General features: G+C 46.2%; 1 protein-coding gene across 1 annotated transcript in view; it reads left to right on the top strand.

The window, feature by feature from the left end:
• The window catches only part of Ep400 (E1A binding protein p400), a 99,722-nt gene that overhangs the window by 64,321 nt on the left and 8,219 nt on the right, over nucleotides 1-27,182 (top strand). Inside the window, exons 26-46 of the mRNA XM_013023033.1 lie at nucleotides 176-345; nucleotides 2,607-2,803; nucleotides 6,311-6,422; nucleotides 7,633-7,776; nucleotides 9,093-9,251; nucleotides 9,433-9,516; nucleotides 9,872-10,006; nucleotides 10,611-10,655; nucleotides 10,738-10,891; nucleotides 11,453-11,694; nucleotides 11,843-12,016; nucleotides 14,745-14,881; nucleotides 15,004-15,060; nucleotides 17,361-17,439; nucleotides 17,550-17,807; nucleotides 19,848-19,893; nucleotides 19,969-20,078; nucleotides 24,364-24,571; nucleotides 24,918-25,138; nucleotides 26,090-26,305; nucleotides 26,885-27,106. Coding sequence (XP_012878487.1) covers nucleotides 176-345; nucleotides 2,607-2,803; nucleotides 6,311-6,422; nucleotides 7,633-7,776; nucleotides 9,093-9,251; nucleotides 9,433-9,516; nucleotides 9,872-10,006; nucleotides 10,611-10,655; nucleotides 10,738-10,891; nucleotides 11,453-11,694; nucleotides 11,843-12,016; nucleotides 14,745-14,881; nucleotides 15,004-15,060; nucleotides 17,361-17,439; nucleotides 17,550-17,807; nucleotides 19,848-19,893; nucleotides 19,969-20,078; nucleotides 24,364-24,571; nucleotides 24,918-25,138; nucleotides 26,090-26,305; nucleotides 26,885-27,106 — 3,170 coding nt within the window. The remainder of the gene's footprint in view (nucleotides 1-175; nucleotides 346-2,606; nucleotides 2,804-6,310; nucleotides 6,423-7,632; nucleotides 7,777-9,092; nucleotides 9,252-9,432; nucleotides 9,517-9,871; nucleotides 10,007-10,610; nucleotides 10,656-10,737; nucleotides 10,892-11,452; nucleotides 11,695-11,842; nucleotides 12,017-14,744; nucleotides 14,882-15,003; nucleotides 15,061-17,360; nucleotides 17,440-17,549; nucleotides 17,808-19,847; nucleotides 19,894-19,968; nucleotides 20,079-24,363; nucleotides 24,572-24,917; nucleotides 25,139-26,089; nucleotides 26,306-26,884; nucleotides 27,107-27,182) is intronic.

Below are 27,182 nucleotides of genomic sequence, written 5' to 3'. Positions count from 1 at the left end.
GCTTGCTTTGTACTATGAGATTTTTTTCTTTTTTAATTTTCAGCAGGGGTTTATTTCAGTATATCAGGATAAAGTAGGGAGAAATGGGGAATTGGGGAGGAACATTTCCTGCTTCCCACACTGGAAATGGAAGTGAAGGACTCATGTGAGTTGCTCTTGATGTTTCATTTCCTAGGAAAGTTAGAAGCTTTAGCAGTCCTGCTTCAGAAGCTGAAATCTGAAGGGCGCCGGGTGCTGATTTTATCACAGATGGTTCTTATGTTAGACATTTTAGAAATGTTCTTGAACTTCCATTATCTCACCTATATAAGAATTGATGAAAATGCCAACAGTGAACAGCGGCAGGTAAGACATAACTTGCTCATTATATGACTTGTTTAGATGTATAACCCTTAGTTACTATTTTCCAGCCTCATTTCCCACTGTAGTATAAGCTTAATGGTACCCTGGCTCTTCTTGGCAGAGAGATAGCACTTCCAAGATGGTTAGTCAGTCCCTTCCCTCCACAGGTATCTAGTTACATGCTAGGTGTCTCAGTTAGGACAGGCATCAATGACAGGTAGGTACTGTAGGACAATGTCCTTCAGGAAGTAACTGGAAGGATCAAGGCACGGATATGGGTACTGTTTAGACTAAAGTATAAAGAAACACAAGTTGAGATAATGTGCCTGGCTTTTGCTCCGTTAGGCCCAGTAATAGGTCTTCTTCGGCAGTGCTGGTAGAAGCATGCTTTAGCAGAACTTTCTGTTTGTTCTGTGGATTTTAATTCGGGTCCTCACGTTTGCTGGAATTGTGTCAGTATAACTTTCTAGAAAGCCAGTGTGGGAGCTGGGAAAGTAGCTTAGTGGTAGAGTGCTTGTGTAAAATGCATGAAGCCATAGGTTCAATTCCTCAGTAGCATATATATATAGAAAAAGCCAGAAGTGGTACTGTGGCTCAAATGGTTGATTTGCTAGCCTCGAGCAAAAGAAGCTCAGGGACAGTGTCCAGGCCTGAGTTCAAGCCCTAGTACTGGCACACACACACACAAAAAAAGTGGGCTGGGAATATGGCCTAGTAGTAGAGTGCTTGCCTAGCATGCGTGAAGACCTGGGTTCAATTTCTCAATACCACATATACAGAAAAGGTTGTCAGTGGTTCTGTGGCTCTAGTGGTAGAGTGCTGGCCTTGAGCAAAAAGAAGCTCAAAGCCTGGTGCTGGTGGCTCATACCTGTAATCCTAGCTACTCAGGAGGCTGAGATCTGAGGATCATGGTTCAAAGCCAGCCCAAGTAGGAAAGTCCATGAGACTCTTATCTCCAATAAACCACCCAGAAAACCGGAAATGGCCCCGTGGCTCAAGCTGTAGAGCGCTCGCCTTGAGCTGAAGAGCTGAGGGACAGCACCCAGGCCCAGAGTTCAAGCCCTATGACCGACAAAAAAAAAAAAGCCAATGTGACACTGTGGACCTCAAAGGTAGATAGCGGCTGAATCAAGTAAACTCATATTCAGGTAGCAATACACAGCAATAGCAACACACCAAGTAAAAATTTGTATACATAGTTGTTCCCTGTAGAAAGTTCATGAAGCCACAATCAAGAACAGAGTGAATGTCCAGTAACAGGAGTGCAAAAAGCTCTGTGTTCATAAGACTTGGCAGTGTTGTCAGTAGAAACTGTCCTTTGAAGCTGCATAGGGCAGACTACGAAACCCTTGTCCATAGCATTTCAGGACAAGCTTGAATGCATGGCAAAGAGGTCCCAAGTACAGAAGGCAGGGTGCTTGCCGGAGCTCTTACTGCCCACAGCAGTCTCCGCCCTCCCCCAAAGGCCTAGAAAGAAAAACACCAGATTTATTACACCAATTTCTTGTAAGAGTGTAGCAATTTAGGATTTCTTCAAGGAAGAGAGTTGTTCAGTTTAGGTTTTGTTTTGGCATGGAATTGATTTATATTTGAGAAGTTTCACATTGTCATTTTAGTGCTTGGTTCATACTATGAGGTTAGAGGTATATCTCGCCAAGTCCTCATCCTTACTCCAGGGGCTTTTTGCCTGTAGAGTGCCCTGGCATTGCCTGAGGATAGAGGAGAAAGCACATCTCCCTCCCCAGCAAGATTCTGCTTTCTTGTGGGGCCTACAGATTGAGCTAACAAGAAGTACAAGGCAGAGCACAAGGGGCTGGAAATGTGGCTTAGTGGTAAAGTGCTTGCCTAGCACACATGAAGGTTTGCTTCCTTAATACCACATAAACAAAAAGTCAGAAGTGGTGCTGTGGCTCAAGTGGTAGAGTGTTGGCCTTGAGCAAAAGAGTCTCAGGGACAGTGCCCAGGCCCTGAATTCAAGCCCTGGGACTGGGGTGGGGTGGCGGGAAGGGGGAGACAGAGCATCACATCTCTTTCATAGCTGATTAATGTCTATGCTGCTTGTACAGTGCGCATGTGTGTGGTCAATATGGAAGGTGACCACAGGTGCAGAAGAACCAGAATAAGATGTACAGACCATGTGTCACATGGAACACAAACCAATTTGTAACAAAGTAACTTTTCAAATTGGGGGATGTTAGAAAGCTTCTTAAGTCTCACAGTGTTTTCTAGGAATACTAACACCTGAACATTTTGTTTCCTCTCAGGAGCTGATGAGGAGTTTCAACAGAGACAGGAGGATTTTCTGTGCCCTTTTTTCTACCCATAGCCGTGCCACTGGCATAAACCTTGTTGAAGCCGACACTGTTGTCTTTTATGACAATGACCTAAATCCAGTGATGGATGCCAAGGCTCAGGAGTGGTGTGATCGAATGGGGAGGTGTAAGGATATCCACATATACAGGTGACTACCATTGAGGACAGTGTGGTTGAAATGCTCATCATGAGAACCTTTGAGGGAGGAATATAGAAAGCACTACCAAGGCAGCTCAGGCTTGTAATCCTAGCTACTCAGAAAGCTGAGGACTGAGCACTGAAGTTTAAAGCCAGTCTGAGTGAGAAAGTCTATAAGACTCTTTTGTTGTTATTGTTGGTCATGGGGCTTGAACTCTGGTCCTGAGTGCTATCTCTGAGCTCTTTTGCTCAAGACTAGTACTCCACCACTTTGAGCTACAGAACCACTTCTTGTTTTCTGGTAGTTAGTTGGAGATAAGAGTCTCATGGTCCGGCTTGGACTGTCTTTGAATTGTGATCTCAGCCTCCTGAGTAGCTAGGATTACAGGCATGAGCCGCCAGTGGCCCCAGCCATAAGACTCTTATCTCCAGTTAACCACTAGAAAAGCCAAAAGTGGATCTGTGACCCAAATAGCAGAGTGCTGGCCTTAAGCAAGCTCAGTGACATCGCCAAGGGCCTCAGTTCAAGCACCAGAACTTGTACTGCAAAAAATATATATATTGTAGGCTGGGAATGTGGTTTAGTGATAGAGTGCTTGCCAAGCATGCATGAAGCCCTGGGTTCAATTCCTCAATACCACATAAATACAAAAGGCCAGAGGTGGCATTGTGGCTCAAGTAGTAGAGTGCTAGCCTTGAACAAAAGAAGCACAAGGACAGTTCCCAGGCCCAGAGTTCAAGCCCCAGGACTGGCCAAAAAATAAATAAAAATACACACGCGCGCGCGGGCGCAGGCACACACACACACGTTATGTAAAGGCACTAATGAAGCCAAGCGTCAGTAGTTCAGGCTTGTAACTACTACTCAAGAAGCTGAGATCTGAGGACTGTGGTTTGAAGCAGAAAAGTCTGTGAGACTCTTAACTGCTAACCACAGAAAAAGCCAGAAGTGAAGCTGTGACTCAAATGGTAGAGTACCAGCCTTCAGTAAAATAAGTTCAGGGACATTCCCTAGGCCCTGAGTGCCAGCCCCAGGTCTAGCAAAAGAAAAGTCACTAATGAAGAAATAAAAGAACCAAAGATGATATTCCATAATTTAATTTTACAAGTTTCTATGTTTGGTTTGTTTTTCCTTCAGACACATTTGTATGCCTGCTGTTTTATCTGTTTATACTTGACATTTGCTTAAAGTTGTAATTTAATTGGGCAGTTCAGGGCCTCTTAGCTTGCTGGCTTTCAGTGTTTACATGTTATAGTTGTTTGTTTGAACGGTTATGAAATATAAAAGATCTCCTGAAAGAATTTAGATCTGTATTTTTACCTTCAAGCATAAAAATTGTACCTGGAGGGCTGGGAAGGTGGCTCAGTGGTAGAGGTCTTGCCTTGCATGCATGAGGCCCTGGGTTCGATTCCTCAGCACCACATAAGCAAAAAGCCGGAAGTGGTGCTGTGGCTCAAGTGGTAGAGTGCTAGCCTTGAGCTGAAGAGCTGAGGGACAGCGCCCAGGCCCAGAGTTCAGGCCCCACGACCGGACCCAAAAAAAAACAAAACAAAAAAACCCAGAAGTAGCACTGTGGCTCAAGTGGTAGAGTGCTACCCTTGTGTACAAAGAAGCTCAGGGACAGTGCCCAAGCCTTGAGTTCAAGCCCCATAACCAACAACAACAAAAAGTGGAGAGAAAGTGAACTTAGGAATTTGGTTAGTCAACCCCAGGTGGCAAAATGAACATGAAATAGAACCATGTCACTGATAAGCAGAGAGATACAAGTTTAACGTATGATGAAATGTCTATAGACACAGTAGGCAGATAGCCAGCAGCATGGAATAGGGAAGTGTTTATGGGACACGGGCAAAGTTTGCTGCAATTAAAATATTGTATCTTTTGTCCCATCATAACCTGTGGTGTCGGGATGGACTTTCATTATTCACATGGCACAAAGCAGGAACTATGTAGTGCCTGTGACAGGTAGATAGGCTCCCCCTCCTTCCTGGAGGAAGGGGTCAGAGAAGCAGGCAAAATGCAAGTATGTCTATTAAAAAAGTTACCCAAGGCTGGGAAGGTGGCTCAGTGGTAGAGTGCTTGCCTTACATACATGAGGCCCTGGGTTCGATTCCTCAGCACTGCATAAGCAAAAAAAGCCGGAAGTGGCACTGGCTCAAGAAGAGCTGAGGGACAGCGCCCAGACCCAGAGTTCAAACCCCATGACTGACCAAAAATAAATAAATAAATAAATAAATAAAGTTACCCTTTTGTTCTTTACCTGATTGTAACTGTTGCCCTCTGTACATCACCTTTATAATAGTTAAAAAAAATAGTTTCAGGGGCTGGGAAGTTGGCTCAGTGGTAGAGCGCTTGCCTTGCATGCCTGAGGCCCTGGGTTCGATTCCTCAGCACCACATAAGCAAAAAGCCGGAAGTGGTGCTGTGGCTCAAGTGGTAGAGCTCTCGCCTTGAGCTGAAGAGCTGAGGGACAGCGCCCAGACCCAGAGTTCAGGCCCCACGACCGGACCCCAAAAAAAAAATAGTTTCAAAAAAGTTGGATACCTTTGGGCTGGGATGTAGCTGAAATGGTAAAGAACCTACCCAGCAGGTGTGAGACCCAAGTATTGCCCCTCCTCCAAAAAAAAAGTTATTCACTTGGTGCACGGCATCACAGAGATAGAAGGTGACACTGTCTTACTGTGCGTATGTGTGTGTGCAAACTGTGTCAATGAAAACATCTCATTTTAATGTTATTTCAGAGTAACCAGGGATTGAGCTGTGTTCTCTTCTTCCTCCTTGCATTATATAATCAAGTCATTTGCAGTAAGCATGAGTTAATAGGATCGAGGCTGAGTACAGTTTCATTCTCCCCAGCATCTGATTGTCACTCTACTCCATGCTTCTTGATTGTCTTTTGCTATCTATTTCAGGACTTTTCTGGAAAAATCCCATTTCTTAATATCCTTGTGAAAATCTTGTTTGTTGGAACTTCTCTGGGTTTTAGCATTTAGCATTAAAACAAGCATTCTGAGGGAAGTAATAGGATGGGTCTGCTTGCCCCTGTAGGACTGCTGTTCATTTTCTGTTACATGAGTGAAATTCCTATGGATTCCTGGGATCAGCAGATAAAAAAATGTCCAGCTTACATGCGAATGAAAGCTCTCTTGGGAGTGTCTCAACAAGCAGCAATTAGGGAGTTATTCATCTTCACTGTGAGGATCAGGGAAATTTTGGAAGAAGACAGATGCTCGTGGTGTCTGGAAGGACTAAATGGAACATTTCCAAGTTGGGATTGCCAAGAGAAGACTATGCCAGGCAGAGGATGCCATGTGGACAGTGTGGGCACTTAGAGGGGCCAGCTTACTCTCCAGGCTGTTCGAGGGCCAAGATTGGAGTGTTTGCAGCCTAGCAGGTGCTCACAAAGACTGTGGGCAGATGCTGGTTCTCTAGATGACATCCAGATATCTAGAAGAATTGTGTTTCCTGATGATTTAATTGTCGCTCTGTGTGTGTGTGTGTGTGTATTTTGTTACAGGCTTGTAAGTGGCAATTCTATTGAAGAGAAATTGTTGAAAAATGGAACTAAAGATTTGATTCGAGAAGTGGCTGCTCAGGGAAATGATTACTCAATGGCATTCTTAACTCAGGTATTTTGTTGTTTGTTCTTTCAGTTCCTAGACCAGGACTCAAACTTGGTACCTGACACTTTCACTCATTGGCTAGTGCTCTACCAACTGAGTCACTCCTACAACAACCCCTGTTTGTTAAGAATTGTTTGGATTGGGTGCTGATGGCTCACACATAAATTGTAGTTACTTAGGGGCTGATATCTAATAATCATAGTTTGAATCCAGCCTAGGCAGGAAAGTCCATGTGCCTCTTTATTTCCAAATACTAACAAACCAAATATGGAGCTATGACTCAAGTGTGGTATAATGCCAGCCTTGAAAAAGCTAAGGGATTGCAATAGCATCTAGGTCCTGAGTTTAAGCCCAGTATTGAGAGCACCAGAAAAAAAAAAACAAAAAACTGGGCATGTTGGCTCAGACCTATAATTTCAGCACTTGTGAGACCAAGGCGGGAGGATAAGTTCAAGGCTGGCCTTGGCTACACAGTGAGACCTTGTCTCATACCTCCCTCAATTTGTGTGTGTATGTGTGTCAGTATTGGGGTTTGAACACAGGGCTCTGTGCTTGCTAGACAGGTACTACTGCTTGAGCCATGCCTCCAAGAGAACTTTTTTTTTAAACAGACACTTATGAGAAACGATTGAGCATTTTAAGTTACCTAAGTCTCAGGCTTAGGTATAAGATTACATTTTTAGTTCTGGTAAGTTGGCTCAGTGGTAGAGCGCTTGCCTTGCATGCCTGAGGCCCTGGGTTCGATTCCTCAGCACCACTTAAGCAAAAAGAAAAAAGCCGGAAGTGGTGCTATGGCTCAAGTGGTAGAGCGCTAGCCTTGAGCTGAAGAGCTGAGGGACAGCGCTCAGGCCCAGAGTTCAAGCCCCACGACCGGACCCCCGCCCCCCCCCAAAAAAAAAGTTTACCTTTTTAGCTGGGCACTAGTGGCTCACACCTGTCATCCTAGCTACTTGGTAGGCTGAGATCTGAGGATCAAAGTTTGAAGCCGGCCCTGGCAGGAAAGTCTGTGAGACTCTTATCTTAATTGTCTACCAGAAAACCAGAAGTGGAGCTATGGCTCAAATGGTAGAACACTAGCCTTGAGCAAAAGAGTTCAGGGACAGCACCTAGGCCCTGAGTTCAAGCCCCATGACCAAACAAAAAAACAAAAAAAGATTGCATCTTTGTTTCTGGGGAGTAGTGTGCTTGTTTGTTGATTTTTATTTTTAACGTTCAGCGAACTATTCAGGAGCTGTTTGAGGTTTATTCTCCCATGGATGATGCTGGCTTTCCAGTGAGAGCTGAGGAGTTTGTAGTGCTTTCTCAGGAGCCCTCTGTGAGCGAAACCATTGCACCCAAGATCGCAAGGCCTTTCATAGAGGTAAGAGTGAAGGCTCTTTTGATGAGGAACATGTTATTTGGGTCCTGATCCCACATGCTTCCTCACAGTGGCTGTGTCTTTTACTTGACAGGACTCTTGAGTATTTAGTCTGACTCTTTGCTGACCTATAACCTCAACTCATAGCCTCCCTCCCTTCCAGCTGTAAAGAGGGGTGAAGGAGCCAGGTACCAGTGGCTCAGACCCATAACCCTAGCTACTCAAGGCAGAGATGTGAGAACTGTGGTTTGAAGCCAGCCCTGGCAGGGAGGTCTGTGGAACATTACCAATTAACCACATTTCATATGTGCTTTTTAAGCCCTTCTTGTTTGCCCCTTGCTACAGTCAGCTGTCTGGGCCTCCCTTTCTCTGACTAAAACAGCCACTGACTCCATGTGGCCACTGAGCACTAGAACTATAGCTAACTTGCATGACAGTGTTCTGAGTGTAGAATACACAGACTTTGAAGACTTAGAGAGAATGCTGTGTGTTTCATTAGCATTTTTTGTCTTAGGGATAAACTAAAGTGATAATATTTTGGGTATTGGGTTACATGAATTACTGTTTTAGCTCTGGAAGAATTGAGGTGTGTACCTAGGTCCCATGGTGGCCTCAGGATGACTGCCTTGTATGTAGAGGTGCGTTGCAAGTGTTTACCAAGGTCTCTTACCTCCCATCTCTGGCTTTGGTAGAGGCCCTTCTCACTACAGATCTGGGCCTCACATTTTTCTCACTTTCTGAATCCCTTCTTGCTACCATAGCCCATATTAAGGGAGGGGCTATAGCTCTTATTTCTAGAGATTCTTTCCTTTGTTACCATGGAAGGATCTGGTCTCTGCCTCTCTTATCCTGTCTGGCTTCAGGTATGGCCACTGACTACATTGCTTGTTTCTTCTGAAAATAAGAGCTGTGTGCCCTGCTCCTTGTTTTCAGCTTATTCTTTCCAATATATTGGTGTTGACCAGCTGCTGCCTTTTCTGCTTTGGAAAATGAACTGTTCAGAAGGCCTCCCTACCCTCAGCCACTGCCACTTCCCTACTATCCTTCCATTCTATCTCCTTTTTTTTCCTTGAAACAGTTTTTCTGTAGCCCATGCTGGCGTGGAACTCACTGTGTAGCCCAGGCTGGCCTGGAACTTGTGACTTCAAGGTGTATATTGTCATGCCCAGATTTTCACTAGTGCCTTAATGTGACACAAATGTATACAAGGATCTCAGTGTAGAGGCTCATTACTGCTTACAGAGAAAGCATTGGCCTTAACCTTAATAACCCCTTCATTTAGAAAGTATATCTCAGTAGTCAATGCCAAATCTCCATAGGCCCTCAAGAGCATCGAATATCTGGAGGAAGACGTGCCGAGGTCTGCAGAGGAGGCTGTACCTGTACTGAGCACTGGTGTTATGTTCTCAGACTCAGAGGGCACTCAGTGTGACGAGGAACCGTCGCAGCTGGAGGAGCTAGCTGATTTTATGGAACAGGTTTGGAGCTATTTTCCCTTAAACTAATTATTTTAAAATGTGGACCTTTTTGTAAGATACTGTTTATTTACTATGAACATTTACTTTTTGAATTCAAATATTGTTGAAAGGATTTTGTAAATGACTTTATAGATCTTTAGTAACTTGCTATTTACCCTGTTCAAAATATTTTTCGAAATAGCTAACGCCAATTGAAAAATATGCTTTGAATTACTTGGAATTGTTCCATGCAACCATTGAACAAGAAAAAGAGAGAAATAGTGAGGTAAGAGAATCAGTTTTTAATCGCTTCAGTATGTAAAGAGTCTCAAGTTTTTCCTTGCTAAATTGGACTTGAAGTAGATGTAATTTTATTAAATTAAGAAATAAAGCCAAAACCTAGTGGTATGAGACTCACTTAGAAGGAGGTCTTGGAGTCTTTGCACAGGCAGTTGTGGTGTTCGGTGCATTGGTTCTATGTTGGAGGGAATAGAGTCTGTGTAGCAGAGAGACCTGTGAGACGTGCTCTTTGTGGCTCCACCTGTGCACAGAGGCTGTGCCTAGGGAGTTGGCAGCCCGCAGGAACCCAAACCCAATGGCTCTAATCTGGAAAGTGCCTTTCCTGGTGCTCTTTCTACCAGGACATGGTGATGACGTCAATGAGAGACTGGGAGTCTCGCAATGCCCAGAGCCTGCAGCAGAAGGAGGCCCAGCTGCAGCGTGAGCAGGAGGAGGCCGAGCTGCTCACCTATACGAGGGAGGATGCCTATAGCATGGTACAGCTTGTGTCTACCTGTCCCAGATGCTAGCTCTCATCTTGCTTGGCTTGTTCATTCATACTTACACCTAGCTCGTGTTCTGAAAGCAGTCTCTTTATAGCTTACTTGCTCTGTGAGATCTTCAGTTTGATGCTGGCCTTCTCAGTTACATTGCTAGTAGCAAGTAAAACCCATTTTATTTATTTATTTTTTATTATTTTTTTTTGTTGGTCGTGGGGCCTGAACTCTGGGCCTGGGCACTGTCCCTCAGCTCTTCAGCTCAAGGCTAGTGCTCTACCACTTGAGCCATAGCACCACTTTGGGCTTTTTCTGCTTCTGTGGTGCTGAGGAATCCAACCCAGGGCCTCATGCATGCAAGGCAAGCACTCTACCACTAAGCCATCGTCCCAGCCCAATAAAACCCATTTTAAAATCTCTGTCAATTGGGGTTTTGTACATAGAGAAGTTCCCTTACACAAGGATTTGCATAGAAACAGGAAAAAAAAATCTTAGTCATGCTGATCAAACTCACTTAGAAGAGTTAGTGTGAAAGTAAATAACTTGTGAGCTAGAACATGAGACCAAGACATTTTGAGTTTTAAGTTTGGCCATGTTTCCATAGGAATATGTCTATGAAGATGCTGATGGACAGACAGAAGTCATGCCGGTATGTAGCTCCTCTTCCTGTGTGCCTGAACTCCCAGCTTCATGCAGCTCTGCCACTCATGGGACTTTCTTTCTCTTCTCAGCTCTGGACCCCACCCACTCCTCCTCAGGATGACAATGACATCTACATTGACTCAGTTATGTGTCTCATGTATGAAACCACACCCATCCCAGAAGCTAAGCTGCCTCCCGTGTATGTAAGGAAGGAGCGCAAACGGCATAAAACAGACCCCTCAGGTGTGTTACTGCAGGTTTTTATTCATTTTACAAAAATGTAAATTTTTACTATAGAAGTGAAGTGCAAAGGGGTTATAGGTACATAAGTCAGGTAAAGAGGACATTTTTCCTTGGACAATGTCAGCCCTTCCCTTGCTCTCTTACTGCAGGTTTTTATGCCCCCACAAGTTGTGCTTGATGGAGGGTCCTAAGTTGCTGTGGTTCTTCCTCTTTGCTGAGTGAGGAAGAGGGAACCACACCCCTATCTGTTCCCCTCATACACCCTATTCATTTGTTGTGCTATTTCCAGTGAGGAGCCTTTCCTGGTTGTAGCTCTTGTTAATAGTAAACTTAACAAAGAAGCCAGGTGTGGTGACACATGCTTATAATCCCAGCATCTGGGAAGCTTAGCAGGGGGGATCCTGTGTTTCAGGCCGGCTGTCTCAGGAAAACAAGTAAAAAACTCAAGGAAAGAATTAGTAGGTGCTTCCACGACGTGAGCACCTCTTGGCTGCCCTCCTGTTTCCTCTTTTCTTCCCTGCTGGTGCAGGGTCTTACTTTTCTGAAGTCACCCCTGTTTAGCCACAGGGAGGAAGAAGAAGCAGCGGCATGGTGAGGCAGTTGTCCCACCACGATCCTTGTTCGATCGGGCAACCCCAGGCATGCTAAAAATCCGACGTGAAGGCAAAGAGCAGAAGAAGAACCTGCTGCTGAAGCAACAGACACCCTTCGCTAAACCTCTGCCTACCTATGTCAAGCCCTCTGGGGAGCCTGCCCAGGACAGCCCTGAGTGGCTCATTGGCGAGGACTGGGCCCTGCTGCAGGTGAGCAGCACTCATACCTTGTCTGGGAGCACCCAAGTGCTTGTGCACACGTGCTAGTGTGCTCGCCTTGTGAGGGGTCTTGACAGGGAAGAAAGACCTTCTAGTGTGTGGCTTCTTAACCTGTTGGATCTGAAACCTTGTCCTACAGGCTGTAAAGCAGCTACTTGAGCTGCCCTTGAACCTCACAATTGTGTCACCTGCCCACACACCTAACTGGGACCTTGTCAGTGACGTTGTCAACTCCTGCAGCCGAATCTACCGTTCTTCCAAGCAGTGCCGCAACCGTTATGAGAATGTCATCATTCCCAGAGAGGAAGGGAAGGTGAGCCTAGCCTCCTAGGTTTTCCTGGGAGGATGAAGGCCTGCACAGTGCCCACAGCCTGTGATGCTGGCTGGTGCCCTGCTGTGCATTGCCTTGGTAGCTCCTTTGTCCCTGAGGGGATCAGCACCCTCCTGCAGCAAGTTTCATGTCTGCACTGAACCTGGCATGCAGCACAGGCAGCCGTGGAGAGATTGATGTTACACGTGTTAGGATCATGGTAGATTATTAGCAGCAGACTCAACCTGATACCAACAGCTGTGCTGCTACTGCCACTTGGAAAACTGTGTCATCTAAATTGTAGCTTTTTTTTTTTTTCTTTTGGGGTTTTATTTTTGACAATATGGGGGATTGCTCTCAGTGTCTCAAGCATGCTAGGCAAACACATTCTACCATCCCCCGGCTCAACTTTTTTATTCTAAAGAGAGTTTTGGATGTCATAATGATTAGCTTACTTAAAAAAATAATCTTTTGTCTTCTTCTGCTATTTTGGTGCCCAATCAGTGGTTTGACAAGCACAAATAGTCTCTGAGGGTTAACTATGAGTATTGCAAATGTTCATTTACTTGTAGCACAGCTAAACCATTGTGTCTTTCATTTAAGAAGCTGGCTGTGGTTTGCATCCTGGCCCAGATGAGTCAGCACTGCTGCTCAGGGACATGCAGGCCTTCATTCGGCTTTTTCCCCACTCAGCTGAATTTGTCTCCTTCCATTTCTCCATCTGGCTTTCTTCACACACCTCCCTCCTCTTGCCACACAGCTGCTAGTCTTACCTCAGCACAAAGTCTGCAGGCTCTGTTGCACCAGCATTACAAATGTCCTGCACCCTTTGGGGGGTTGTGGCCCACTTCCAATAGCAGTGCCACCGCAAGTGGGCAGAGAATACTGACTTTCTCCCTGCCATACTCCCTCCACCCCCAAAGTGTCCTGTCAGCACAGGGGCCACAGCCACATCCGTAGAGGCAGACATCTCATCCCCCTATTAAATTTGCTGTTTTGGTTACAATTTGTGAGAATTGTTTGAGTTGGTATGCCTCCAGATGATGTTGACACCACAACTCTGTGACCACGCCTTCAGTCATCTCAATTCTCATCTCAGAAACACTTGTCTCAGAATAAAGCATTTGTTTGCTTTTTTGTTCAGAATAAAAAAGCAAGTTTTCTTCATGATACCATTTTGTGGTGCCTCCACCTTAAGACTCCCTGAAATTTCACATTCACTCTTTTATGTTTTGGACGCATTGATAATAATAGCCGTTACCTTAATATGGAAAAAAAATAAAGCTAAAATTTTTTCTTCTCTTATAGCTGATTTGTGAAGCTAATCCAAAGAAAAAGGCACAAAATATTTATAAGGTATGAAGGAGATGTTCTGAATGAGTTGGAAAGCTTTGTTTAAGATCCTCTGCAAAGGAGCATAGAACAAGATTCAGAATGAGTCTGTATTTTAGTGATAACAGAATTCCGAAGCCTAAGATTTTATCAAGTGCCTTTTATTCCTGTACGTAGAGGATTGGCTTCTTCACCTGAGGGGACCACACCACGGCTCTCTGAGTCTTGTAGGGGACGTCCTCCCAGTTACTCACTCCCTGTCGAGGCCTTCAACAGTGGTAGCTGGGCATGTGTGTGGGTAGGAAAGCCAGCGCCTACCTGAGAACCAGTCACAGCCAGAGCTAACAGGTTCCTTCACAGAACACAGAGTCCTTCCTGCCTTTGGCTTGGGCCTTCACTCTATGGTGTATGTGATGCACCTGACCTTATTCTTCTTTCTCCTGCTTCCCTTTTGCCTGATTTTATTTTGATAGGAGAGTGCTCCATATATTGGACAATGCTCAGGAAGTGGACCCGTGTAACCTTGCACGTTGGTTTTCTCCTCTGATTTTTCCTTGAAATTCCCTCTGAAGTTAAAGCAGTCCTCTACCAACAGACTATTTGTGTCTCCACATGTGTGTGCATGCATACATACAGCACACCTACACTGGGACTGTCACTGTGTTGGCATGTGCTGTGTTGCTTGCACTCTGGCAGGGACTCCAGGTATGGGTTGCCTAGAGTTCAGAGATACCGAGAAGCAGAAAGAGCTCTGGGCCAGAAGGAGCTCTGAGCTCTTGCCCTAACTCCTTAACTGACCTTTTCTGACCTACACAGACCTGGTACAGTGCTTCTCTCCATAGGTTAGGGAGTCACTTTTAAATTATATGGAATGCTAAGATGACTTTGGAGCAAGTATGCACTCAAGTAGGCAATAACTGAGTGACCTTTTGTTTAGTTGGGGGATTCATGCAGGAGAGATTACCAGGCACAAATAAAGTCATTGTCCCCAGGGCACACATTTAGACTTAAGTTTCTGAATGTCACCTTTCTACTGTGGGTAGAAGGAAGAGGGAGGGGCCTGTGGGGTTGGCACTGCCCGCTTCATGTCCATGGGCATTCTTGGAGGTGCCCTCATCCCATTACCTGCTCTATGTAACCTTTCTCTCCTCGGCAGAAGGGAGTAAGTTTCCCTCTGGGATAACCATGAGGCTCACATAAACAAGGGTTCCCACACATTAAGGGATATCACCAGCTGCCAGCAAATGACAGCCAGAAAAAGAAGGGAAGGGAAAGGAAATGGGTTGAGCTACGTGGAGCTTAGTCTCAGGCTTCCGAGTCAGTGAATGCTGTTTTCCCCAGCGGTCGGCTGTCAAGCCCACGGTCCAGCCTTGATGAGTGCCTGTCCATTTTGTTTCAGAGTAAGAACAACCGTCCACTCCGCACAAGCCAGCTCTATGCACAGGATGAGAATGCTACACATACCCAGCTATACACAAACCACTTTGACCTGATGAAGGTGACTGCTGGCAAGCGGAGCCCTCCCATCAAACCTCTGTGCGTCCAGGCTCTTCTCCCTGGGGTTGTGGCTATGGGAAATAAGAGGCTGGTGGTGAGCGCTCTACCTTCGTTATGTACTCCCTTGGCTTATAATTCCTTTCTCCTTTTCTGTGCCGTAGGCTTGGCATGAATCCTTTTCAGAAGAACCCCAAGCATGCCTCAGTGTTGGCAGAAAGGTAATGGTGAAATATGTCTTCGTGTCCAGTGAAATTCAGTAAGTTTAGTGAACTTCCATACCAATGGCAAGTGTATCGCAGGCCCAGCCAGGAATGCTGTAGCATCTGGGCCTGGGAGATTGGAGCCCCCTGCTATCAGGCAGGCTAGGCCAGGTGGCCCTACCGAACATAGACACATGGAAAGTGTGCCTTGTTTCTATCGGGACCTGGTTTATTTTTCTTGCTCACACTCTGGTGACCCACATTCACAGACACGATGGGTATGTTCTAGGACTGTGGAAGCAACTTCCAGGGAATTTCTTTCTCTCATCCTGCCTCTCTTCAGGCATAGGTTTTGTTGGCTACCTTAATATGCTAAGTTCAGAGATGACTGTACTTGTGTAGAGATTTAATGGCAGAAGAAATAAAAGATGAATTAGTAAGTGGATAGTGAAATGGGGAGGGGAAGTGAAACAGAGCAAGCTGAGTTGTGGAATCTGAGCACTAAGCATGTGGTTTGAGGGTGTTGTAAACAAATGCTGGCTTAGGCACCATCACTGCCATGTTCGTGTTGGTCACCCCCTGTCTAGTCCCTGATTTCCTTCTGGACTCTGTAGATCTCCTTCCCACATAGCTGTAAGAGTGGTCATTGTCAAGGTGAATTGGCTCATGGTACATCTGCTGAGAGCCTGTAGTGGCTTCTTCCAGCCTGCCTCCTGTACAGCCAGCCCTGGCTTTTGGCTTCATGGGGCCCTGCGCGTGCGCGCGCGCGCACACACACACACACACACACACACACACACACACACGGCAGTCTAGGTTTAGGGTAAAGGTCTACAGGTACTCTGGGGAGTCATTCGGACACTTCTTTGGGAAAGTAGGGTGTGAACTAAATGGGAAACCCTCTTTGTGGGCACAGGCAAACCATTGCTGCAGGGAACCAGGAGCAAGAGGTGGGCTTGGCAGGAGTCCTACACAGTTGGACTCTTACCTGTCATGTAGCAGGTGAAAAGCATGGAGTACATGTAAGAGAAGTCTATTTTTATGTCTGTCTGAAGCACTTGTCCAGGCAGTTGTGGGGAAGCTAGAAACAGACTCTGTGTTCATTGTTGATTGTTAAGAATTCCTGGGAGCATTTGGAGCTTATTAATGTGGGGCAATGCCTGCTAGTCGATGCTTAGAACGGCAGGTAGTATTGCATATTATATTTGCTATGGGTGTATATGTGTGCCAATCCTGGGGCTTGAACTCAGGGCCTGGGTACTGTCCCTGAGCCTTCTTGTGTTCAAGGCTAGCACTGCACTCTACCACTTGAGCCACAGCTACACTTCCAGCTTTTTGATGGCTGATTGGACATAAGAGTCTCACAGACTTTCTTGCCCTGGCTGTCATCAAACCACAATCCTCAGATCTCAGCCAAGTACTCATCTGAGTAGCTAGGATTATAGACATGAGCCACCAATGGTCAGTTGTTAGGGTTTTTCCTAAGTAAAAATCTTACACTTTTTCACTTGAAGGAGACACTTTGCAACTTCTCTTTGACACATACTAATTACCAGCATCATGACAGTTGTACTTGGAGGCCATTATTAAGTAAAATAAAAGTTTCTTGAACATAAGCCTGCACTACAGCAACAGTCAACCTGGTAACTGATACTAGGCAGACACTGGACGAAGAGGCAGTCCATGTCCTGGGTGTGGGGCAGGGGTGGGGCAGTCACGGTCTTTAATATTACTAAGAACAGGGGCTGGGAAGGTGGCTCAGTGGTAGAGCGCTTGCCTTGCATGCCAGAGGCCCTGGGTTCCATTCCTCAGCACCACATAAGCAAAAAGAAAAAAGCCGGAAGTGGCGCCGTGGCTCAAGTGGTAGAGCGCTAGCCTTGAGCTGAAGAGCTGAGGTACAGCGCCCAGGCCCAGAGTTCAGGCCCCACTACCAGACCCCCCAAAAAAAAATACTACTAAGAACAGTGTGTAGTGTAAAAGGTGTAAATTGCCAGGCACCAGTGGCTCATGTCTGTAATCCTAGCTACTCAGGGGCTGAGCTGAGGATTGTAGTTTGAAGCTAGCCGAGGCAGGAAAGACCATGAGGCTCTTACCTCCAATAAATTACCAAAAAAGCTCAAGTGGTAGAGTGCTAGCTGGCCATGAGCAAAAGAAGCTCAGGGACAGTGCCCAAGCCTTAGGACTGGCAAAGAAAACAACAAAACAAAAAGGAATAAATGGTTTATTTCTGGAATTTTCCATGTCATACTTGGGCACAGGTAGCTGAAACTACAGGTGAGGGGACTACTGAATTTTTAAGTTTTACATTTATCTTTCAGTGGAATCAACTATGACAAGCCGCTGCCGCCCATTCAGGTTGCATCTCTCCGTGCAGAGCGAATTGCAAAAGAGAAAAAGGTATGTGGCAGTGGGCTGTGCTGTGCTCCCCGGCGTGTGTTGCAGCCACACGGCTTGCCCAGGGCTGGTCCCCCTCTCTGACGGTACCCCTTCTCGCCTGACCTTTCCAGGCTTTGGCAGACCAGCAGAAGGTACAGCAGCCAGCTGTCTCACAGCCACCCCCACAGCCCCAGCAGCCGCCTCCACCGCCTCCACAGCAGCCGCCTCCACCGCTGCCCCAGCCACAGGCAGCCGTCAGCCAGCCGCCAGCAGGGCCACCTACCGTCCAGACCCAGGCCCAGACCCAGGCCCAGGCCCAGCCACAGCCTGTACAGGCCCCACCAAAGGGGCAACCCACAATCACAACTGTGGGCAGTGCTGCAGTGCTGGTGAGGACCCCTGCTCCTTGATACGTTCTGCAGATCTCTCTCTGAGGAGACAGGATAGAGGCGCCACCCTGCCTCAGAGAAAGCAGGTGCTCACCTGGCTCTGACACCCTCTTCCAAGGCTGGTAGCCAGAGAGCCTTGCTGAGTTGGGAGGGTTAGGCTGCTCTTGCAGTATAGGGATTGGGGCATGGAAGAGCCCGGATCCCGTAGGACGTGATGGAGACGAGCTTGCCCCTCCCGCCGCTCTGGATGCCTACTGTGCCCTCGCCTCTTTGGGGGCGCCCTCGCCTCTTTGGGGGCGCCCTCGCCTCTTTGGGGGCGTGCTGCTCCTTCCCTCAGAGCTGCATATGCGTGCTGACCACATGTCCAAGCCATGAAGTACACAAAAAGGGCAGAGTTATACAGCCCACCACTATTGACACCTACACCTCAGTGTGTTCTTTTACTATGTCTTGGTATGTTCCTTTTCTGTGTGTCACATGTGATGAGCTTATCACACAGACATAGAAATCCCATGTGTAGTGTTGCGCTTTGAGAGAACAGATTCAGTGCCAAATGGGGAAACAGTTTGAGCTTGGCCAGGTGTGAATGTATTTTTTTTTTTATGTAGAGTTATTCTCTACATTATTTTTTTTCTTAAATTATATTTGACCATGGATGGGATTTTAGAAAACAACAATGTTGTAGTATATATTAGTCGTACAAGGTAGGTTCATAGTGATGTATAGTTTATTCCCTGATCAGACTCGCCCCTCCGTCAGTACCTCCCCACTTCCAAAGCAGTTTCAAGAGGTTTCATTGTCCTGCTTTCATAGAAGCAAAGACTACAACCATACTCACTTTCATTTACCCTCTCTCCCCTCCTATTGACTCTGCCCCTCCTCCAAGAAGAACCTGTGTTCCTTTCTTGTTCTTTCTTTCAGAGTATATTAGTCGTACCAAGGGTTCACCATGGCATTTCAGAGGGGCATATAAACAGAATAACTTTCTATTTTCTCAATCCACTCATCTGTTGTCCTAGTGATTAGTAGCTTTCACTGAGATTCCATATGCCATCTTCAAAATTCGCTCTCCCCTTCCCCTCTTCCTCCTAAAGAATCTGATTGTTACGGTCATGTTCTCGTTTATGTGTGTGTCCTTGTCCATGTATATGTATGTCCTTTAAGTCTAGCTAGTGCAAATAAGCAAAATCACGAAACACTGACTTTTCCAGCTTACCTTATCTTGGTTAACAGGATGGTCTCCATTTATCATTTTCATGGAAATGACTTGACCCTATTTTTTTTGATGGCTATGTAATTTTTTTTTTTTTTTGTCAGTCGTGGGGCTTGAACTCTGGGTCTGGGCACTGTCCCTGAGCTCTTCAGCTCCAGGCAAGTGCTCTACCACTTGAGCCATAGCGCCACTTCTGGTTTTCTAGTGGTTTATTGGAGATAAGAGTCTCACAGACTTTCTGCCCAGGCTGGCTTTGAACCATGATCCTCAGGTCTCAGCCTCCTGAGTAACTAGGATGACAGGCGTGAGCCACCAGCTCCCGGCTTGTGTAATATTTTTTAATGTACTTGGTCAACATTCTTTGTTCATTCAAATGACACATTTGCTAAAGATTGTCTGTGTGCAAGGACCACTGCAGTGAGCAAGATAGACAAACTTCCTGCTTGCTGGAGTTTACATTTCATTTAAGAGCAATGGAGAGTAGACCAAGATCATTTTAAGTGCTGACAGAAAGGGCTCAAATTGGATGGTGCCTTGTTGGTTAGGAAGAGCCTTCCAGCAAATGCCTTTGATAGTTGAGACCTGAGCCATAGGAAGTCAGTCATGAGAATAATGGAAACAGGCACAGAGCCCTGTATGGCTAGGCCAGATGACAAAAGACAGCATGCCTGGGTAGTGGGAGAAGGAGGCAGGCCGGAAGAGGCCCTGGGTAGTTGTGTAGTTGCTCAGGAGTTTGGCTCTGACTCTTGATGAAATTGAACCCTTTGGAGGGCTTGTGCCAGGAAAAGTTAGGCCTGAAATTCACTTGTGTTTTCTTTTTTAAATAGGCAGGAACCATTAAAACATCAGTTACTGGGACAAGCATACCAACAGGTGAGAAGAGTACAGTATTCAAATGGGAACTGGATTTTGGGGGGTCCTCTTGTTTCACAAGCATCTTCTCTGCAGGCACCGTGAGTGGAAATGTGATTGTCAACACCATAGCAGGTGTGCCAGCTGCTGCCTTCCAGTCCATTAACAAGCGTCTTGCTTCACCTGTGGCCCCAGGAGCCTTGGCTGTGAGTTGCCCCTGTGTGTGGGAGCCCCACTTTCTTTGTAATTTGAGGTGATGCCTTGCTTTTTGAGTATTCCATTGGTGAGGAAGTCTGGTGCTGTTTAGTTTTGTAGAATAAGTAGCTGATAACACAGCTGTTTCAGCTCGCTCTGTTAGTTCCTATCCTATACAGAGGAATGGTGAGTTTCAGATGTTACTGGTCCTCTACAGAATGCATGTCAGAGATGAGGTAGGGTAGATAGGAGGACACATCACCAGTCCTGTTGACACAGTACCTTTCATAGTTGCATCCCTGGCTCTGTGTGCAGAAGCAAAAATTAGGTTGACTTGGTAGGGGCACAGTGCTGGGGGAAGGAACACAGTGCCTTTGAGAATTTGACCTGGTTTCACACAGATTCTGGAATATGTAGAGGCCAGCAAGGCTGAGCACTTGTTCAGAAGCCCTTTTCCATTGTCAGACCACCAGCTTTCATTGACAGTACACTGCAAAAACAAAACAGAACTGAAGTGGTGGTAGGAAGACCCCAAGGTAGCATGTGACCTGACTGAAGAGAAGCAGCTCTGGCCAGTGGCAATGCTCTGGAACCAGTACCATGTCCAGATAGTGTAGGGTTGAGGTAGTGCCTTTTCTGTTTGAAGATGAGAGACACAAGGATGAACAGTGAGCTAGGTGGAGTCAGGAGTGGAGATACCTGCCTTTATGTAGTCAGTTTCCTCAACATGCCTAGGAATTCAGTGGGGAGAGGACAGTCTACATCAAATGGTGTGGGTTGGAGAATCATAAGCAGAACAATGAGCCTTGACTCATAATTGATACCATGTATAAGAAACCATTATCATAGATTCTAGGCTTTAATGTAAGACCAAAAACTTTACAGACTCTAAAACATTTCTGGGAGAAAAATCTTGGCTATATTTACCTAGGCAAACATTTCTTAGGATATCTAAGGCTGGATGGTGCCTTGTTGGTTAGGAAGAGCCTTTCAGCAAATGCCTTTGATACTTGAGTTGAGACCTGAGCCACAGGACGTCAGTCATGAGAATAATGGAAACAGGCACAGAGCCCTTGTGTGGCCAGGCCAGATGACAATAGACAGCATGCATGGGCAGTGGAAGAAGGAGGAGACCCTGGGTAGAAATTAATTGGAGATAAATCTCACAGACTTTTCCTGCCCCAGTTGGCTTTGAACCACAATCCTCAGGTCTCAGCCTCCCGAATAGCTAGGATTATAGGCATGAGCCATCTGTGCTCAGCTTGACAAAAGCCTTTGATTGATACTTATTGAGGGACTCCTGTGTCGTAGTACTATACACATTGAGGTTAGATTGCAGTTTGAAAATCAGGCTAAGGACCATGGATTTCACCCACTTGGCAGTGGGGAGCCCTTGGCTGTTGGAGAAGAGGTTTGTCTTAGGAAAGATGGCAGTGTATGTGGATTGATGAGAGCAGAAAATGGTAGGTAAAAAACTATCAGTAGTCCAGAAAGGAACTTTGTTTCTGATAATAAGTGAAATTAAGTATTTTTTATACAACTCAATTTTTCATTTGACAAAAATACTAGAAAAAAATTGGAATTGTTACGATCTTCAAGGGGCTGACAAATGAATCAATAATGATCAGACCATAATTGAAAGGAAAGAAGAATGAATGAAGCCATGTTTGCCTGAAGTGTAGATTTCAGCATTGAGGACAGAGGACTCAAATCCACCCAGGGCTTGGCTAGGTGAGCCTGACTCTCCTACACCTTGCCCAAGGTGGAGTCTTAAGAGGGCGCTGCTGACATACATGCCCAGGATCCCTTAGAGTGGGCCAGAAGCGAAATCAACCTTTGGCTTAAAGAACAGCAGCAGCCATGTGTGGTTGTATGCACACCAAGACTCCTAGCACTTGGGAGGCAGAGGCCAGCTTGGGCTACATATTGACACCCTGTTGTGTGCCCCTTCCCCCATACCTCTGTGTTGAGCCGAAAACAGTAGTGTGAAGGCTGCATTCGGCAGCCTTAAGAGTATGTGTGCTCCCCCTCTGGCCTTGCCCGCTAAGTCAAGTGTAGCCAGCTGGGACCAGCAGTGTTTCTAGCCAGCTAAGTGGAAACAAATACTGATTCCCTCTAGAGTACTAGCTAGCATCCATCTTTGACTTTTTGAGAATATCCACAAACAGTTTTCAAGAATGAACTACATGCAATAAAAAAATAACTCAAGTTCAGAATAAGAGAAAGGCCCTGGAGTGAGAACCAGCAGAGACAGCACAGTAGAAGGCATGGCTTGTAAGAGCCACCAATTATGATTTCTGTTTCAATGAAAGTAAACTATTTCAAGGGACCATAGAGCTGGATGCAGTGGATCTGAAGGTCTCACTTTGAAACCAGCCCAAGCAGACAAGTGAGAGAGTTTTTATCTCCAATTAACCAGCAAAAAGCCAGAGCTGGAAGTGTGGCATAATGCTGGAATACCAGTTGTGAGTGAAAAAGCCAAGCAACAACATGAGGCTCTGAAAACAATGGAAATGAGGGAACATTTAGAAATAAGGGTGACACTTATGAGTGGACTTACTCAGAAAGAATTGATAAACTGGAAGAGAAGTCTTCCAGTGCATCATAGGGACAAGATGGATGTAAAGAGAAAATTTAGGAACAATAGAAAAGAGAGAGGAGGGCTGGGAAGTTGGCTCAGTGGTAGAGCTCTTGCCTTGCATGCATGAGGCCTTGGATTCGATTCCTCAGCACCACATAAGCAAAAAGAAAAAAGCTGGAAGTGGCACTGTGGCTCAAGTGGTAGAGCATTAGCCTTGAGCTGAAGAGCTGAGGGACAGCATCCAGGCCCAGAGTTCAGGCCCATGACCGGACCACCCCCCCCCCAAAAAAAAAGAGGATCTAAAATCGTTAATTAGATCCTGTTTCTGTTGTGCAGAGATAGTATTATAAAGCTGGGCGCTGGTGGCTCACACCTGTAATCCTAGCAACTCAGGAGGCTGAGATCTGAGGATCAAGGTTCAAAGCCAGCCTGGGCAGGAAAGTCTGTGAGACTCTTATCTCCAATAAACCACTAGAAAACTGGAAGTGGCGCTGTAGCTCAAGTGGTAGAGTGGTCGCCTTGAGTTGATGAGTGCAGGGACAGCGCCCAGGCCCAGAGTTCAAGCCCCACAACGGACCAAAAAAACAACAACAAAAACTGGCTAATGACACTGATCCTTACATATGCAAAGTTCACCTGATATCCTCATCACTGTTGATAGAAAGAATGGATACTTACATAGTCAGAGACAAAAAGATTCTAAAAATAGCAGCAGAAGAAGGTTAACCTCAGAGGCAACAGCTTACTGCCTCATATGAAAAGTAATGAAGCCCAGGGCCAGTGACTCTTTATCATAATGAAAGAAGATAACTGCTCACTTTGGTGTTCTTTGTCTTTTGAAAATATTTTATAAAGAACAAGCGTAAAATAGTACAAAATAGCATTTTGAACTTAAATTTCCAAGAGCGATGGGGATGTAGTTTAGTGGTAGAGTGCTTGCCTAGCTGCATGAAGCCCTGGGTTCAATTTCCCAGCACTACATAAACAAAAAGCCAGAAATGGCACTGTGGTTTAAGTGGTTGAGTGCTAGCCTTGAGCAGAAGAAGCTCAGGGACAGTGCCCAGGCCCTAAGTTCAAGCCTCAGAACTGACCAAAAAAAGAAAATCTAGAAATGTAGAAGATTCAAAAAAACCAAGTAGTCCAGGAAGGTGAATTGAACATTGGGGTTTGTTATGTGGTGGAGAAGGGTAGGGTAGTAGGGCATAATAGGCAGCCAGGCTGAGCATGGCCTCCTTGCCTGGCCACAAGGTGGAATCTGGGAGGCAATGAGTAGTGTGCTGAATTAAGCAAGGTGAAGGTAAGAAACACAAACACAAGACTCGTAACTGCTAGCCATACCTCTGCCCATCTTAGGGATGATGGTGAACATCAGGAAGATGTGTGGAGGTACAGAAATAGTCAGGAGCCGATCGTGTTCCTGGGTACCAGGTAGTCTGTGAGCAAAGGGAAAGGGATACATGGGCAGGAACTTTGACCCCTGAAATTACTTGTTTCTATGGTTAAAATGGTTCACTGGGAGAGAGCATTGTTCTGTAGCTCAAGGCACTTGCTTTTGAATTTCCGTGGAACACGTACTGTCAACACTTTGTGTGTGAAGAGACAGCTCCAGGATGTATATTCTGGAACCTGGAACATTTTTGTCTCCTGCTCTGAGTGGAAAGCTTTGGAGTGCCATGTGAAGTAGCTTGATAAATGTCTGTGATTGCCTTTCCTAGGCGTCTGGAGCCTCGACTCCTGCCCCCGTTGTCCATGCCCAGCAACGAGCAGTTGGCTCCCCTGCTACTGCAGCCACTGACCTGGTGCCCATGGCAACCACTCAAGGTGTTCGAGCAGTCACTTCTGTGACTGCCTCAGCTGTGGTCACTACGAACCTGACTCCCGTGCAGACTCCAGCTCGGTCTTTAGTGACCCAGGTGTCCCAAGGTAAGAGGACTGGAGATTTGCTTATGTTGGTATCCACTGTTGGAGCTTATTAAAGCTGTATCCTGCATGTGTTGTTCTAGAAGAAATAAGGATAGGAGGCTGGGAAGGTGGCTCAGTGGTAGAGTGCTGGCCTTGGCATGCATGAGGCCTTGGGTTCGCTTCCTCGGCACCACATAAACAGAAAAAGCCGGAAGTGGCGCTGTGGCTCAAGTGGTAGAGCACTAGCCTTGAGCTGAAGAGGTAAGGGACAGCGCCCAGACCCAGAGTTCAAGCTTCAGGACCAACAAAAAATAAATAAGTAAAAAGAAATGAGGATGGGTAAGTCTAACTAACACACCTTTCACAGCCACAGGGGTTCAGCTTCCTGGAAAAACCATCACCCCTGCCCACTTCCAGCTCCTCAGGCAGCAGCAGCAGCAGCAGCAGCAGCAGCAGCAGCAACAGCAGCAGCAGCAGCAACAGCAGCAGCAGCAACAACAACAGCAGACCTCCCAAGTACAGGTTCCACAGATCCAGGGCCAGGCTCAGTCCCCTGCACAGATCAAAGCCGTGGGCAAGCTAGCACCGGTGAGTGCTTCCCTGAGTATGACAGACACAAACTTGTGGCCTATCTGTAGCAGATTGCATAGTGCAATTGCATAGTGTAATTCAGAGTGTATTTGCAAAATTCTAGCATTGCTTTTAGGTAGGAAATATGTCTTATTGTGTCTAATGCAACTTACTGGATCAAAGTCAATCCAGACAAGACTTGAATATTTACAAAAAATGCTTTCAGACTTGTTCATAGCACTTTAGAGACCTTATTCCTTTCTATAGTGCTCAGGAATTCCTGCACCCAGTGGTGAAAAATTGTCTAGTAAGTGGTCTTGACCTCTGTCCCATGTCAGAGTCTTCTGACCTGACTGGATCTGGGCAGTGACAAACCTCAAGAACCATTTTTCACCATACAGCTACTGGGAATCCTGCTTGCCTGTTTGTGCACCAGGGTCCTTCATCCTTCACCCTACTCTCTCTCCATTCATTTAAAAGTCATTTTCATTTCTCATATCCAAAAAGATAAGATAATCATGAACAACTCACTATAAATTTTCTTCTGAAAAAGCCATTTAAGCTGAGGATATAGCTCAGCAGTAGGGCACTTGCCTGGCATGTGCAAGGCCCTGGATTTGATGCCTAGCACCAGAAGATGACAGAAACAAAACAAATCAAAAGCCATTTATTTAAAAAAAATATTTTGAACTAAAGACATGATATTTATTATAAGCAATTGTTTATTTAATAAGTTTGACAGCTCCATATTTCAATTGATTTGTTGGCTGTGAACTTGCTGATCTGTCAGAATTGGCTAGTTTCCTTGGTGAAATGCGGATTTCTAGTAAATGGTCACTTTGCCATAAGGTGATTGCATTCTGTATATCAGCAAGTATGCACCTCTGTACTTCCTGGAGGCAGAGGAGCAACTTAGCATTAGGATGTGTACTGTCATGTGGCAGAAATTGTACCTTATTTGGGTTATAGGAACACATCATCAAGATGCAGAAGCAAAAGATGCAGCTGCCACCGCAGCCTCCACCACCACAGGCCCAGCCTGGACCTCAGCCACCAGCGCAGGTTCAAGTGCAGCCCCCGCAGCCCCCACAGCAGCAGAGCCCCCAGCTCACCACGGTCACGGCCCCACGACCTGGGGCTTTGCTTACGGGCACCACAGTAGCCAATCTTCAGGTGGCTCGGCTTGTAAGTTCTGGTAGATATGTTTGTTTTCCAAAAGCAGCAGCACTTCTCCATTTTAGTTGGACACTTACTTACTCCTGCACATATACATGTCCTGGTAGACTTAGAAGTGAAGCGTGACAGGTGATCTTTCCCCAGGGACCTTTGTCTCCATTTTTCATCTTCAAAATGTAATTTTGGTTGTAGTATGTATGGTAGATAACCAGTGGTCCTGGTGTCATCTTGGAAGGAAGAGAGGGAGGCCAGGGAGCAAGGTACATGCAAGACCTGATTGGATTAACTAGTGAGGTGCAGAGAGGTTGGGGAGTAAAAGTAAGACCATGGCAGCCAGGCTGACGAACCATGGCTATTATGTGAACCCTGTCATTTGGCATTGGTCACTGGCAGGCAAAGAAGCCTGGCCAGCCTCATGATTCATTATTTTCTGCAGTATGTGGGCCTTCCCCCCCTCCCCCCAGTATCACTGCCACTTTGCAACTTTGTTATCAATCTATATACAATTTTCATGGCTTGATGTATTGTTGAGAAATGTTGAAAATGATATATCTGAGTTTTTTTACTTTTCTTATTTCTATTGCTTAGACTCGGGTTCCCACATCCCAGCTGCAGGCGCCAGGGCAGATGCAAGCGCAGGCCCCTCCGCCAGCGCAGGTGGCCTTGGCGAAGCCTCCGGTAGTGTCTGTCCCAGCAGCCGTGGTGTCCTCGCCTGGCGTCACAACCCTGCCCATGAACGTCGCAGGCATCAGCGTGGCGATTGGGCAGCCTCAGAAAGCAGCAGGTGCTTATCCCCACCCTGAGTGCCCCGTGGGTCCTGACAGCCCCCTCCCCACAGCCTGGCGTGCCCCGTGGGTCCTGACAGCCCCCTCCCCACCCTGAGTGC

The sequence above is a fragment of the Dipodomys ordii genome, unplaced genomic scaffold, assembly GCF_000151885.1.
Source record: "Dipodomys ordii isolate 6190 unplaced genomic scaffold, Dord_2.0 Scaffold66, whole genome shotgun sequence".
In the NCBI taxonomy this organism is placed as follows: domain Eukaryota; kingdom Metazoa; phylum Chordata; class Mammalia; order Rodentia; family Heteromyidae; genus Dipodomys; species Dipodomys ordii.
The sequence above is the reverse complement of the archived record's forward strand: the minus strand, read 5'-3'. Positions and strand labels throughout refer to the sequence as shown.